The sequence below is a fragment of the Maylandia zebra genome, linkage group LG7 (genome assembly GCF_041146795.1).
Source record: "Maylandia zebra isolate NMK-2024a linkage group LG7, Mzebra_GT3a, whole genome shotgun sequence".
In the NCBI taxonomy this organism is placed as follows: domain Eukaryota; kingdom Metazoa; phylum Chordata; class Actinopteri; order Cichliformes; family Cichlidae; genus Maylandia; species Maylandia zebra.
Window position 1 is genome coordinate 65936218 of NC_135173.1, and position 14350 is coordinate 65950567.

Sequence of the window (14350 nt, forward strand, 5' to 3'; positions counted from 1 at the left end):
AACTGATGCATTCTCATAAACAGCAGCTGGCACCTGTTTGTGAAAGCTGCCATGTTGCCATGTCAGTGGCCGAGCTGGACATCGCCGTTCCATCTTATCATGCTTTATGTATCTGACTAGATTTCAGACACATATGTAGAAAACCAAAGGCAGAGGAGACAAGAACCTGTGGGGATTTTGAGTCCTGGAGTCAAATATTATTTTATAGCTGCACCTTCAGCCTCATGATATGAAGCATCATACCCGTGTTTCATTGTCATCAAAGAAGCGGAAAAGCAAAGGAAAGAGACAGTGTGACAGGCCTCTGAATAAGATGTTATCCTCTTCTGTCTTACCTCAAGCCTCATCTCCTGAACTGATGTCCGGGCTGCAGCTAACAGCAGCTAACAGCAGCTAACAGAGGCTAAATAGCAGCGGTTACCGACAGAAAAGTAGAGGAAATCCTCAACAACTCCCCTCAGCAGCACTGTCATTGGACAGAAGTGAGCTTCACTGACTCATTGACTCATATCAGACTCATGTCACAACATTTACAGCCTCCTCCAGAGTAGCTGGACAGATTGACTGCGGTAAATAACGGAATGTTCCTTGCATTAAATTCAACATTTAATATGCTTTCATAAGCTCCTATCTTAGATTAAAAATAAGATTTTTTTTTATATAAGTAGTATTATATATAAACTAGTTTCCCTCCCTCAGTTACAAATGATAATGTGCATACTGATCACTTGCAAAACCTAAAATATTTGGAGACTCTGATAAAAGCAGGGCCTCTGTTTCCTGCCGGGTCATTTAACAGTGTTGAAGAAACGACTTTAAAATTACACATCTAAAAATACTGAACTTTATTGATTTACTAAAGAACAACAGATCTACAGACATGGCTTGAAGTGTCACACTTTATTTACAAAAATACTGAGAACCAAACAGTCGAGGGTGAGGAAGCGTGACGGCAACAAAGTTTAATGGTTTTTATTCCTACTGAAGAGCAGCTAAAGGCTCCTGGTTGCATGTTTCATAGTGTGGTTGGTTGGCTGCAGGGTAAACCTCAGCATTACAGGCTTCTTCTGAGCTAAGACCTTTGCCACAGCGTGCATTGCTTCATCAGGCATGTGTCCAAGATTATCCTGGTTTGGTTTCTGAGCACTGGCGGGCCGAGTTGATCTACTTTCTGCGGCGGGCGGCTCCCTTCTTGCTGCTGTAATGCGAAACGCAAAGAAATTGGACATATTTCAGAACTTTGAGCTGTTCTCACATTGTGCGATGTCGTTGATGCTGATTTGCAAATTTATACTCAAACTCAAACTTCAGAGAACAGCAGTGAACAGCTCAAAGACTCCTTGGTAGAAGTCAAGCACGAGGAGAGTGCAAAAACATGTTTTGCATCATCACATATGAAGCTGAGAGCATTTCACTAGCTGCAAGCATGTTTGTCCAAAATCTCTTGAGGAAACTGGCTGCTTAAAATAAAAATCTCTTCTCAGTTAAAGAAACGGATGGGTGTGTTTTTATCCAACCGTACAGATTTAGATTTTTGTTAAAATTTTGTGCAGCAATCATTCAAAAAAGTAACTGAAAATATTAAAATTATCTTTTTGAGATATGAAAAATATCTTAATTCAGAAAAAAACATGAAAATCCTCATAAATTGTTTAGGGTCTGTTTAGTGTATGTTTTGAGTGGGATTTTGGAAGCAGAAAAAACAACCCGGGAAATTCAGCTCGCATGCACAACTCATGCTGTACTTACCTGCATGGGCTTAATTAATCCAAAGGCACTACCTCAAATCCATCCCCTTTATTTTCGATCGTGTATGCACCGTTACAGTCGTGTTTGCTCTAATTAAGACCTGTGAGTCTGTGAGAAGCTCAGGCCTTAGACTGCTCGAAACGTCCAGACAGTTTTTTTTCTATACTTAATAAAGAGCATATTTCCCAAATATGGTCAACGTAGGCACGCAGCTCAGTCTGTAAGCACCAAAGCTCCGCCCACCTGCTGCCAGAAAGAAAGCGAATGCAACTGACATATCGTGAAAGGTTTCATGTGTCATGTGTCATGTTTGATGTCTTAGGGTGAGTACTTAATGTTCAGGGTAGAAGCGTGATGATGCAGCTGCACCCTTCTATTAAACACCTCTGCATTAAGTACTTGTGCTCGTTAGTCTGGCTGACCAACAGAGTCCAAACAACATGACAGCTGAGATGTTTTTGGCCTGTGTCTGGACCGGGATTGGAACTGAACCATCTGTGGCATGTTACTGAGGTGTTCTTGTGTTTACTGTATGATTATTACTGTTTGAGGGATAAAACTAGTAGTCTTCTATCTAAAATTCATCATAAGATGCATGCTTGATTTTCTAAGACCTTTTCATGTCATTTTATAATGTTAATGATAAATTAAATGGTTAGGGTCAAGGCTAGGGTGTTATCACTGAAGGGTCTAAATCAGGGGTAGGCAACTCCAGGCCTCGAGTGCCGGTGTCCTGGAGGTTTTAGATGTGTCCATGATCCACCACAGCTGATTTAAAGGGCTAAATGACTCCTCAGCATTTCTTGAGGTTCTCCAGAGGTCTGGCAATGAACTAATCATTTGATTCAGGTGTGTTAACCCAGGGTGGGATCTAAAACCTGCAGGACACCGGCACTCGAGGCCTGGAGTTGCCTACCCCTGGTCTAAATTGACACGGAAAACAAATAATGCACTGTGATAACTCAGCTGTTATTCCTGCACACACAATAAAAGGCTGCTCTCTTAGACACTAAAATTTCCCTGCAGGGTGTCTAGTGTTTCATAGCTTGATGTACTCTGTCCCTATTAGTTTTCAGCCTTAAACCAACATGAACTGTCTCAGTGTGATGACAGTTATGTCTTTCCGAGGGGAGAGTTATCACATTATCACGTTATCATGTGGAATTAAATTAAGTTATACTTTGGGGGGGATTATTGGGTGCTGGCGAAGTCAGCAATGACAATACTCACTGCTTCTGCAACTCATCAATGCGAATCCTGTACGTGAGAACCTGGAAATGACACAGCAGCAGCTTTAACTTGCAGCAGGATACCTTTACCTCGGAGAACGACTCCTTCAGCTGAACGGGCTCAGTGGGCTGAAAGCTGCGGGCCAAAGCATCATGGGAAACCAAGGCAGCGCCGTGCATAAGAATCTTTTTGTTACCCAGAGTTTCTTCTGTCCTGTGATGTCACCAAATTAAGCACGTCTGCTGTGGTTTCCCACAAAGGAGCACAAACATTTAATTCCCCTTTAGCTCAGCTGTGAAACCTCACCAAACCCTGACTTACCTTTATGCTCGCTCAAACACATAGCTGAGGCTGTGTGATGTAAAACTGAGCATCACAGTCACTCAGCACCACCTTTACAGACACTTCAGATTATTCATCTGCTTGCAAACAGAGAGTTTGAGTCCAAAACTGGCACCGTGTTCATCCAGTTTCTCTTTGTTTCACCAACGTACAAGCAACTGTGGCTTATGACAAATATTGGAGTTTTACGAATTTAAAAGTGCGGTTGCAGTTCTCTGCAATGCATCCATTTAACATTAAATGCATGACATTAGATGTATATTTTACTATAATGCACAAATACTTCTACACGATCTGGAGTTGAACAACCAAACTTGGTATAGAGGCGCTTCTTGGGCCTATAAAGACTCTTGCCAAGCGTCTAAACGACATCTACCACCCCTACCTTTTTCTTTATTTTTCTCAGTAAAATATCTTATTTTTCTTTGCAGTTGTCACCTGCAAAACAGGTCAAACAGTACAGTAGCATAGTCATGTAGTAGTTATAATAATATAAACAGAGAGCTCTTGTGCTAATATAGAGGCTATAAATAGATTTATATATAGATATTATATACAGGTAAGCCCATTTTTTAAAGTATATGCAGGCAGGACCTCTGTCCACATTTAAACTCACTGAATATAAAATCAGTTCCAGTCATTTTAAGACTGGTTCTCTGAGATCCTTGTTTTAAAAAAAACAATCCTGGCAAAAAGTTAAAACCCCCACTCTTATTCATAAGAGGTTCCTGGAATCCCATGAGCACGTGTCACCTTTTGGAAACAAACTCCTCCGTCCTCTTTTGTCTTTCTCGCTTTTTAATCAGGTGGTGTGTTGTTTCCTATGTCAGCCAGCGGGGGCGCTCTGCTCTGACTTTCCCCGTGCTAACATGCAGGGAGCCGGCATGACTGCTGCTCAGCTGCACTACTTACAATTTACTGAGCTCCTCGATTCTCTTACGCAGGGTAGTAACCTGGAGGAAATCAAGAGTATATCGAGGGTTCAAATCCCGAGGTGACCTTGGGATGCCAACCTCATCAACCAAAACCAAACTACAACAAACCTGGCACGTCTGAAGCACCGAGTCATTTGTGCTCTTAACTTTAGACTATTTATGACTATTTATCTATATTATTAAATGGTCAAATTTAATTTAATCAAGATAATTTGAGGTAAAGTAAAAGTCTGTAAATAAACATAATGTTTAACAACAATCAAGTAGATAAAAGTTCAACAAAAGCAAATTTGTGTCCTCTGTAGCTGAATGTTTATTATATACTAATTATTAATTTGCATGTAACCAATGATTAATTATTGTATGTAAAAAATTAATAATTCATTATATACAATAATTGATAATATAATTTGTTGCATAAATGATTACTTACATATATGATTTCTTAAGTCATAAAAAATATTAGGTGTCCCACAAATCTTTGGATTTAGTGAACTATAAAAAAATCAAGAGAATCAAGTAAATAAGAACAAACTAGTAGTGAAAGAAATCCCACCTTCTGGTTTTTATGAAATTGTAATGAAATATTTTCAATGTAAAATGTCCTAAAAACCTTAAATTTTTTAAAAACATAATCATATTTTAGCATTCAGTTCAAAACATGTTTAGATTAATGTCAGGATAAACTCATCAACTAATTATGGGAATAAACCAAAAAAATGTGATAAAATATATGGAAAGATAACTTTTTGTCTCATATAAAAGGGAAAACCCAGAAAATGAAATAACACATTTTAAACTGAAATCAAAGAAAAGCAGGAAAATAGTTTTATGGTATTTAAATAAGTATTAAATAATTCAAATGAAAGAAATGTAAAATATTATGCTTTTCTCATCCCACTGACCTCTCTCAAACCCGTCTTATTGTTCTTGTCTAAATGCATGAAATTGGCTGAGAAGTTCTCAGTCAGAGACGCCATCGTGGGCGCTCACGAGGACGCCGTCTCACCTCGTACTTCTGCCTCTTCAGTCTCTCCGTGTGGTCGAACTTCTCAGACTCCAGCTGGGTCATCCAGTCATGCAGCTCTTTGATCTTTTCCCTGCAGCAAACACAAGAACACAAATAAACCAAGCAGTTCTTCTGACAGGTGGATTTTGCTTCTGGCACATTCAGTTCCTTGTCTTTACTTTGTTGAGGTTTTTCACCATTTTCTAGGACATTTCTAAGACGTTCAAACTATTTTACACAGGCGTAAAAGTCTAAGGTTATAGTTTTAGTTTCACAGCCGAGTCGTACTTCAGCTTATCCTCGTTCAGATGGTCGATGTTCAGCTGCTTGCGCCTGGCGGCCAGGATCTTCTTCTTCTTCTCCCTCTCAGTCTCTTTCTTTCCTCCTCTCTTCTGGTCAGCCTGTTTGGACAGATGCAGGTCAACAGCTGATCCCATAGACACGTGTGTGTCTGTCTGCATGTATACTGACTCTCTGCAGGTGACTGCTGTACTGGGAGCCCATGCTGGACAGAGCTGACTTCTTCTTGGCATCATCATCTGCCTTCTTCTTGGCATCAGCCTCCTCTCTGATCCGCCTCTCCTCCTGATTTGACAAAAAATACCTCAGAGTGAGACCTCTGCATCCACCACCCGCTCTCTGATCGTCCCTGGTAACCACCAATTTGAACAGAGTACTTACAACATCGGGTCCCAGGACTAACATTAGCTGCACTTATTCATCCTGAACCTGGAAAAACTGGCTTTAAATACTTTGCTGCCTACAAATGGAAGTCACAAGAAACTCCAACTACGTTCGCTCTTTTCAAGGGAACATTTTAAAAGGTTATGTTTATATATCTGCACCAAGACATTTTGTCTTTGCTCCATATATTCATATAGCAGTCACATTTTCATAGTTTGAAAATAACACACCTCACGTCTGGCCTGGCGCTCCTTTTCCTTCTCAGCGCGGACCCTCTGCTGCTCGGCCCTCTCGGCACGACGCTTCTCCTGTGGGACAGGAGCAAACGTTGGGTTAGAAAACAAAGATAACTCACACACCACACAGTGAGTGTCCTTGTTTTTGCTTTGTATCTCTACTAAGATAATTGAAAGATTTTTTTAATTACAAAAATGTAAAAATTAAAAATATAGTGTTTTATTGTTCCCATGATATTTTTTAGTGTTTTTATTGTTGATGTTTTGTCTTTTCTCCATTTGATTTGTGTCATTATCAGCTTGTCTGTGAGCCAAATTTTATTTAATAAAATGAATCACATTGAGAAGACATGCAGAGCCAGCAGAGCTCAGCCTTTAGAAGCCATTCCTTGGCCAGAAATGAGAGCCAGTCACCAACTGCAAAAGGCAGGAAGTATTTCCTGTGTGGATGAATTATTGTGGAAGGCTTTTTGCAATTTTCCAGTTCCATGGAAATATGAACAGATAAAACTACCCATTAGCTAAATACTTACAATCCTCTCCTTGAGGGCGATCAGCTCCTCCTCCTCCTTCTTCCTGTGCTCAAAGTGAGCATCGATCAGGGCCTGCAGCTCAATCAGATCCTTGTTCTGACGTTTCTTCTGGATGTCCTGTGGGGCGGATCAACAGAAGCAGTATTCAGCTGTGCAAAGAAACACCCGGAAATGAACAAAATCTCTTCTACACTGCAGGCGGACTTACATCAAAGTCCACTTTCTCACCGTCTGGGATTTTTGGGGCGGTGGGCCTGCAAGAGAGCGTGGGGGTTTTGAGTGTACTGGCACACTAATTGGAACCTTTCTTTGTCTTTTTTGCCCAAATAACTCCGATTTAAATGTCTACAGGAATCATTTCAAGTCAGACTACATAAGAAGGAACTTACTTGAACTTTGGCTTCTCCTCTGCAGGTTAAGAAGTGAAGAGGGGATGAGTGAATTTCACCAGATTAGAAAGAAAACAGATTATTTCAGTAAACCCAAGCATTACTCAGTGTGGCTTTGGATCAAGGTGACAGATTAGACAGTTTAAAAGGATAGGCTATTCACTTTTTAAGTTAGGGTTAGAACAACAGTCAAATAAGAGCAAACATGTATTGCAAACAGTTTAAACAGGTGTGCAGTTAAAGTAAACCTGAATTGTTAACGTTGGTCTTTGGTTTCACACTGATACAGAGAATATGTCTTTTTTTGTTTTTGGCTTGACCCCAAGCAAAACATTTCCCTGTTTCCTTCATTTATCTGAACCCAGATTCTGGCGGCTTCATGCCATGCAGATGACAAGTGGCATAGCAAGAGTGTGGGGTTGCTGTGCAGTGAAGCACGTGTTAGCATTTCATATTCATTCACCCTTCCTTCTCCACTAGTGGTTCCAAATTTTTCACCTTCATATTTGGATGCCAATTAGGGCCAGCGCTCCTGGATTCACACAGACAGGTAAAATTTGGACAGACAGCAGGCGTTCCCTGAGTACAGATGTCAGACCTGGACACTGTAGTCCTTCCCAAAACCAGAATGACAGATTTAAGATTGAAGTTTTTAAATCTACATACCTTCCTCTTCAGTGGGGTCTGCATGCAGCAGGCATCCAAAACAAAAAGCAGAACAGAACAGCATTAGCGGGAAGCCTGGGAGCTGCAAACTGTACAGAGTCTAACTAAGGCACACAGCTGATCTACTCAAGCTTAGCATGTTTAAAAAAAATAAAGAAACTGGTTACCACAATCAACTGATTAAGAAAGCCAGCTGCTTATAAGGGCAAAGTTTTACCTTTACTTCGATAACTAAGATGGTAAAACAGTAGTTCAATTTGTACGGAATCACATTTATGTATAATATTTTTCATGTTAGCTTTAAATTACAAAAGAAAACAAACAAACTGTTTACTAAAGTTATAGAAGGGAATAAGCTGTCAAAAAATCCAAACTTATTCATATTTCTACTGAAGGGGTTGAGATAAATACATCCCTTAAATATTAATTGATCATTTATGATTGGCTGCACCAAGTCCTTGTTTTTATCGAGGTCTCAGCTACACCTTACCCTGCATTCACCCGTTTCACCATAGAGGCTGGACTGAGAAGATATAGGGATATGTACGTAGTTTTAAAACAAATTAGCATTTTTTATTTTTGGCATGTTTTGGCATATTTTTTGCATGTTACATGACTGAGCAGAATACAAGATTAAGAGGAAGATGAAAAATGAGTCTATTTTTTAAAATCTTTTTTTCCTCCTATTAGCACTAAGGGTTGTCTTCCCACAGGGAGCAATCAGATGTAGCCTATCCTGCAGGTATGGTACCAATTTTATCCAATTTTTAAATCCTATCAAAGAGAGTAATTGGTTGCATGTTGTGCAGTAGTAAACACAGGGTTGAAATAAAAAAAATCTATTTTCTATTTTTCTATTGGTTGTCTTAGATTTTTCAACTCTCAAATGATTTTGTGGTAATATTTTAGCATACAGTGAGCTAGGCTAGTGGAAAAGCCACCTAGCAAGAACTGTAAAATTATTTGTTACTAAAGAAGCAGATGCAAATTTAATGGTGTTTAGAAAGATAACTCCAAAAACATGTCCCAGCTTCTCAAAGATAACATTTTTAGAATGGAGAGCTAATGGAAAGTTAAAGTATTAGCACAACTCTATTAGCTATAGCTGAAGGAGTGAGCTTATTAGCATGTTTTCACTTTCTGACCTTAGTAGTTCAAACATAGCATTTTCAGCTTCTGCATGAACTCATGAACTCATTCTCTGAATTCATGTGGAGGTAAAAGAAAGGTAGTGTTAGCTTAACATTAGCAGACATGGAGAAGGTATAGACCAATCTCACAGCAAAATGTTCAGTGCTAAGTGTTCAGGATACAAACATGTTGTGTGTTTACAATACAGGGTGTATAACTGTGGACATTTTTTGTGGGAAAAGAAGTTGGGAAAAGGCTAAGTCTGTCTAAAATTAACCAAATGCTTTTAGTTTGCAAACATTGAAAGAGCATAGAAAAAAGTGCGGGTGTGAATGGGTGAAGAGGCAAGTTGTGTAAAGTGCTTTGAGTGCTCAGATAGAGCTATATAAGAAGCAGACCATTTACCTTTTACCATAACCAAAGGGTGATTGAACATAAACTAGAAATGACAGTAAAGTCAAATATAAATAAACTCAAGAGGTTGAATGTCATGTCAACTTTCACTGAAAGACTTTAGGGGCTTTTCAACAATCATGTCTTGTGGAGTTACATGTATACGAACATAATTACATGTTTAAAGCCTTTATTGTGACACTCATGGGGACCAGCATTGCTCCTGCTCATTTTGCAGTGAGACTGGGCTGCACATCAGGGTTAGTTATATCGAACTAACTGGCTGTAGCTGCCGGAGCGCATGTGACGCCTGGGAAAGGATCCAATACCCTCTTCCCCCCTTCATGCCACATACCTTCAGGCTCAGGCTCAGGCTCAGGTTCTGGTTCTGGTTCTGGTTCTGGTTCTACCACTGGTTCTGGTTCTGGCTCTGGCTGTGGTTCTGGCTCTGGCTCAGGGGCCACCTCAGGGGCCACCTCTACCTCCACTACTACCTCCTCTTCTACAGCTACACAACATGCAGCGAGTCAAAAGGGGAGAGGAAGGGCAGTGAGAGGGTTAATGGAAGCAGGAGAAATGGAAGAGGGGAGGAGGCGGTCAGTGGATGAAAGGAGGAGATGTGAGATATGAGATATGAGGAGGTTCGTGGTGAGGCAGTTCAAACGAACTGTCACCGGATGATGCTAAAGCAGGTGAGACCGCAAGCAGTTACAGGAAAGAAAAGGTCAGTCACTCATTGATGAAATGTGATCGATTCCTGGAAATACCTGCACTGCAATTGGATGCAGTCAAAGACAAAAGAGAGATTCTAACCTGTCGCCAACCAACTTTGTTTACAACCTGTGTCTTCACTTATCTCAGGTTATGTTAGAGTTAACTAGCATGCCACAAAAACCTGTTCAGGGACGACTAACAAATTAGTATCAGTGACGTGAGACTTATCATCCGGAGTCTGGAGGTTGTGTCTTACCATCGTATTCTTCACGTCCGTCCGAGAAAGAGAGGAGCAGAAGAACATTATCAAAAGATCCCATATGTACCCATTTTTGACAGAATACAAAAGCAAAATGTGGGTACACTGGGGATCCATGCTAAGCATACACAAAACAGTCCTCATGAGCTGATTGGAGCAAAACTTCCAAGTTGTTTTCAAAGTGTGTTCAGCTCAGGAGGACTGCACATTTGCAGATTGTCATGCAGAGCTGCAGGACTCTCTGCCAACAGGACTGCGCCGCTTTATGCGATTTATGTTTCTAAAAGTTTATATTTTAATCTCACAAAGCATAAAAGGCACTGTCCTGTTGTCAGTGCTGGTGTGGTCATTTGCTTGAAGGAGAGAGAGCATTATTGCACAACTTGAATCTGGAGGAGTCAAGCCAAACCTGCAATTTGTCCAGTTCAAATAACTCTCTACAGGGGATGGAAAGTCAGTTAGACAAGATTCAGAAGTAATCCTGGGCCTTTAGCATGGAACTCCCGACTGTACCTGGACCTAATTTTAGGAGTGGATCATTTTTTTAGATATATAATCAGGAGTGGTGGTGCTACTTACCCTCGACCCCACTGCAAGACAGAACACAAAGGAATGCTTAGAATTGTTGCAGCTCATCAAAATCAAACATGAAAATTTGTGGTTTACAGTGAAAACGGCTATTTGACTAAATCATCTTAGCTCAGGATCTTCTTTATTAGTGTTGTCCAGCAATTTAAGATTCTAGCTCACAAAAAGGCCTTAAGTCAAACGTTTTTTGGCCAATCTACTGCTAGAAGATTAAAATCTTAGAATTTGTGAATAAAAATGTGGGTTGACTTACACTTCCTCTGTGTCGGACATGATGACAGTGGACTTTGCAACCTGAAATCAGAAGAGAAAACAGAAACTTTAAGTGTGTGTAAGAAGCGACTGCCCAGCCTGCATGTATTTATAACTCAGGATTAAGTTGCAGATGTCTTAAATATGTCTCAGTGGCTCCACCCAGACCATACCTCACCCTGCCTGCCTGCACAGTTTTCTCCAACACCTCCACAAAATAATAATATAGACATCTTTGAGTAGAATTATTTAGAAATGATTGTCAATAAAATTTATCTTGCATGTTGCATTAAAGGCATTCCTAAGATCTGTCGCTTCCAAATCTTCTTCAGTTTATAATTAGACTGTCGACTGAAATTTGAGCCTCAGGGCTGAATTTGCTTCTCTCATGATAAGTGAGAAGGAAGCCAAACATAGATTTATGCAAATAGTCTTTTTTCCAGCTGCTCAGAGGATAGATGTTGGGCTGCTGTCGGGTGAAAAAAAGAAACCTTAAAGAAACTTAAATCTTTTCCATCACCATGTGTCAAAGAATAAAGGATGCTGCCACTCTACAGTCATCAACAGTATCCTGATCCTGCTGGAAAATCCCGGTTTGGATCTAAGATCTAATCAAAAGCCTGCAATGATAAACACACATGACCTGGATTTATGCATGATTTAATTTCCCAGTGGTTAGATTTCGGATTAGTTGCCCATTGGCCTCACTAGCGTGAGACCACCATGAAGGCGTCCGACATCACAGCTATTTCCAAGAGACAGCTGCACAGGTCCCACAGATCCAGTTTCAGTGCACCCACTGTTAAAGATTGGGTTCCTTCTCCTGGACCACAACCCATCATTCCACCTTCATTTCCTTATCAGGCTCTCCTCTCACATGGTTCCTTCAATCATCCTTCTGAGGATCCCTATCACCTGGGGGAACTTTGCTCAAGAATTAAAATAAACCCAGGAAGGCCGCCTTGAAGGTCTAATTCCCAAATGTCATAAATTCCAAGCTCGGTGTAATGACAAAATGACGATTCCTTTACATCCACTCGTGAGCCCCTCGGCTCCTGTTCGAGATGATAAACTGTTTATCCTCAAGCTATGTGAGGTTCAGTTTGAGAACATGCCACGCCCTTTCACAGCTTCACCAAAATGTAACGTAAATAAGAGAAAACCTGCAATCCAGAAAAGATCTGAGGTCAAATACCAAAAACAACAACGGGATTAGTCGCCGCAGTTCTCGTGGTGTTATATAACTCGTTAGTGTCACCTTCTGTCTCCTGAAGCGGAAAGCTGCTTCAGAGGCTTTAAGCCAACTGTAAATCCCAAAGGCATGAACCCCCACTGGGTCACTGGACTCAAACCAAACAGCAACAGGAACAACAACAAAGTCCAGCTGCTTGTCTGGTGAGAACCTAGAGAACTTTCAAACGTCTGAAACATCAGCTGAGGATTTTAGATAGATTACAAACTTGCTAAAAAGTAATCCAAAGGCTGAGCTTCTTTTGGGTGCTCACAGATACAGAAAGGCACTAAACACAAGTTGTTTACCAAGGTTTCAGGCACTCAGCACCGTCAAACACTGGACTTCATTAACAGGGTTCAAACACAGAAGAGGGAGGCCTTTTTTACTCCGAGATCCACTATTAATTGTTTCCTTCTCACACCTGCCCTCAGCAGCAGCCTCTGCTACTCATGGCAGTGATTTTAGCACATGTGGACTCAACTGTCCTGAGGCTGGGTGATGTTTGGGGGACATTAGGCCTAAACCTGAGCTTCCTCGCTACCATTCACACTCTCATTCACTCCCCTTACTTCCTTACCTCAGAAAAGCTGAAAGAAACGAGCTCCTGCTGGCCAAGACAGGCTGTAAGGTTCTGCAAACTTACCGCGCTGATTATGTCCTTCTGTTATAGTGATACTCGATCCGCTCGGCCTCCCTATTGGCCAAAGAATGAGCTCAGAGGCGAGGCCGTCCACCGTGGCAGAACATGGTCCACGCCTTTGCTGCCCCCACCTCCTTCCTCTGGCACTCAATAAGGAGATAGATGGGTCGAGTGCTAAGGAGGGAGGCTCAAGTTTGGAGAAGGGGACAGCCAAAATGACCCCAGGATGCTATTCTGGGGCTGCTGCATTAGGCAAGCAAATTTCATCTGAGAGCGAGAGATGTTGGACGTCAGGGAAGCGAGGCAGGTGGTGTTTCTGATCCTCCCACAGAAGTCTGGGACACATAAACATAATGTACAGCATACTTGTGCGAGCATGAGAAGCTGAGAGATTTGTCAGTTCAAGCTGTAAATCCAACATGTTGAACCACCTCTTGTTTTGAGGCTTTGATTCGCTGGTTTAAAAGAATCAATCTGACGGACAAATATAGTCCTGCTAAACAGTGGCTCTGATTCAGATCGTTTTTCTGACTGCAGTAGCCCAGAATGCAAAAGCAAATACTAGATGGAAATGTTTTGCCATCACTAGTGCATGGAAGTATAGTTAAATTTAATGATATAAATATTTAAATTACTACTTAATTAAATGCGACTTATGTGCTGAACTTGTGTGTCTCGCTTAGTTATGTAATTTATTCTGGGTCAGGGCTTCTGTGTTTCTGTGGAACCTTTGAGTTAAGCGACATTAAATTATAGATGAGTGAGAGCTGCATTCTTATATCCTCCAGAAATCATCTCCAGTCTGAACTGTGATGACTGTCTTTCCATTCAGCTGTGAAGTCTAAATAAGCTGCTGCAGGAACCCTTCAGTAAAGTCTCCACTAGTATATGGTCACACAGATACTGACAGAGCCTGCAATTTCCTCCAGGGGGTGCTACAGTAACAAAATTAAGGACACAGAGAGAAGTCTTGGTTACCTGCGTATGTGGGAGGTTCAAACCATCAGTATCACGAAAACACAAACAGATGAAACTTCATCAAGGATTTTATCTTTGATTTTGTTGATGCAGAGTTACAATTTACCTGACCTCCCTGCTGGGTAGAAACAAATGTAATTAATGACAAATATGATTAAATGCTTTTTTATATTAGCTTTAAAAACACACAATTACAAAATCCTTGTAGGATAAAATGTACATATTGCATACACATCCCAACCTTATGATGCATGACTGTAAAACAAGTAGAAGATGTAAAAGGTATTTATGTTAAATTTAACTAAAGCTCTTAACAGAAGAAAACTAACCACCCTGGCTTCATGTTGGAAACATTTATGTACTGTTTTTAAGTGATCTCAGCTGAAGT

The 14350-nt window shown here is 40.7% G+C and overlaps 1 protein-coding gene across 5 annotated transcripts; it reads right to left on the reverse strand.

The window, feature by feature from the left end:
• Positions 1-947: 947 nt before the first annotated feature.
• On the reverse strand, positions 948-13056 carry LOC101487509 (troponin T, fast skeletal muscle isoforms). 5 transcript variants are annotated; one of them, XM_076886932.1, is made up of 14 exons: positions 12922-13056; positions 11112-11152; positions 10850-10860; positions 9653-9805; positions 7774-7791; positions 7108-7126; positions 6927-6972; positions 6719-6835; positions 6180-6257; positions 5737-5850; positions 5554-5666; positions 5266-5356; positions 4234-4274; positions 948-1198 (listed from the first exon to the last, which is right to left on the reverse strand). In XM_076886932.1, the coding sequence occupies exons 2-14, from the start codon at positions 11129-11131 to the stop codon at positions 1165-1167; spliced, it is 855 nt and encodes a 284-aa protein (XP_076743047.1). In that variant the 5' UTR covers positions 11132-11152; positions 12922-13056; the 3' UTR covers positions 948-1164. The 5 variants fall into 5 exon arrangements, with proteins under 5 accessions (XP_076743047.1, XP_004566230.1, XP_076743045.1 ...); XM_004566173.5 differs by lacking the exons at positions 7774-7791; positions 9653-9805 and having other exon boundaries at positions 12922-13055; XM_076886930.1 differs by lacking the exons at positions 10850-10860; positions 11112-11152; positions 12922-13056 and adding an exon at positions 10268-10346.
• Between the last annotated feature and the right edge of the window lie 1294 nt (positions 13057-14350).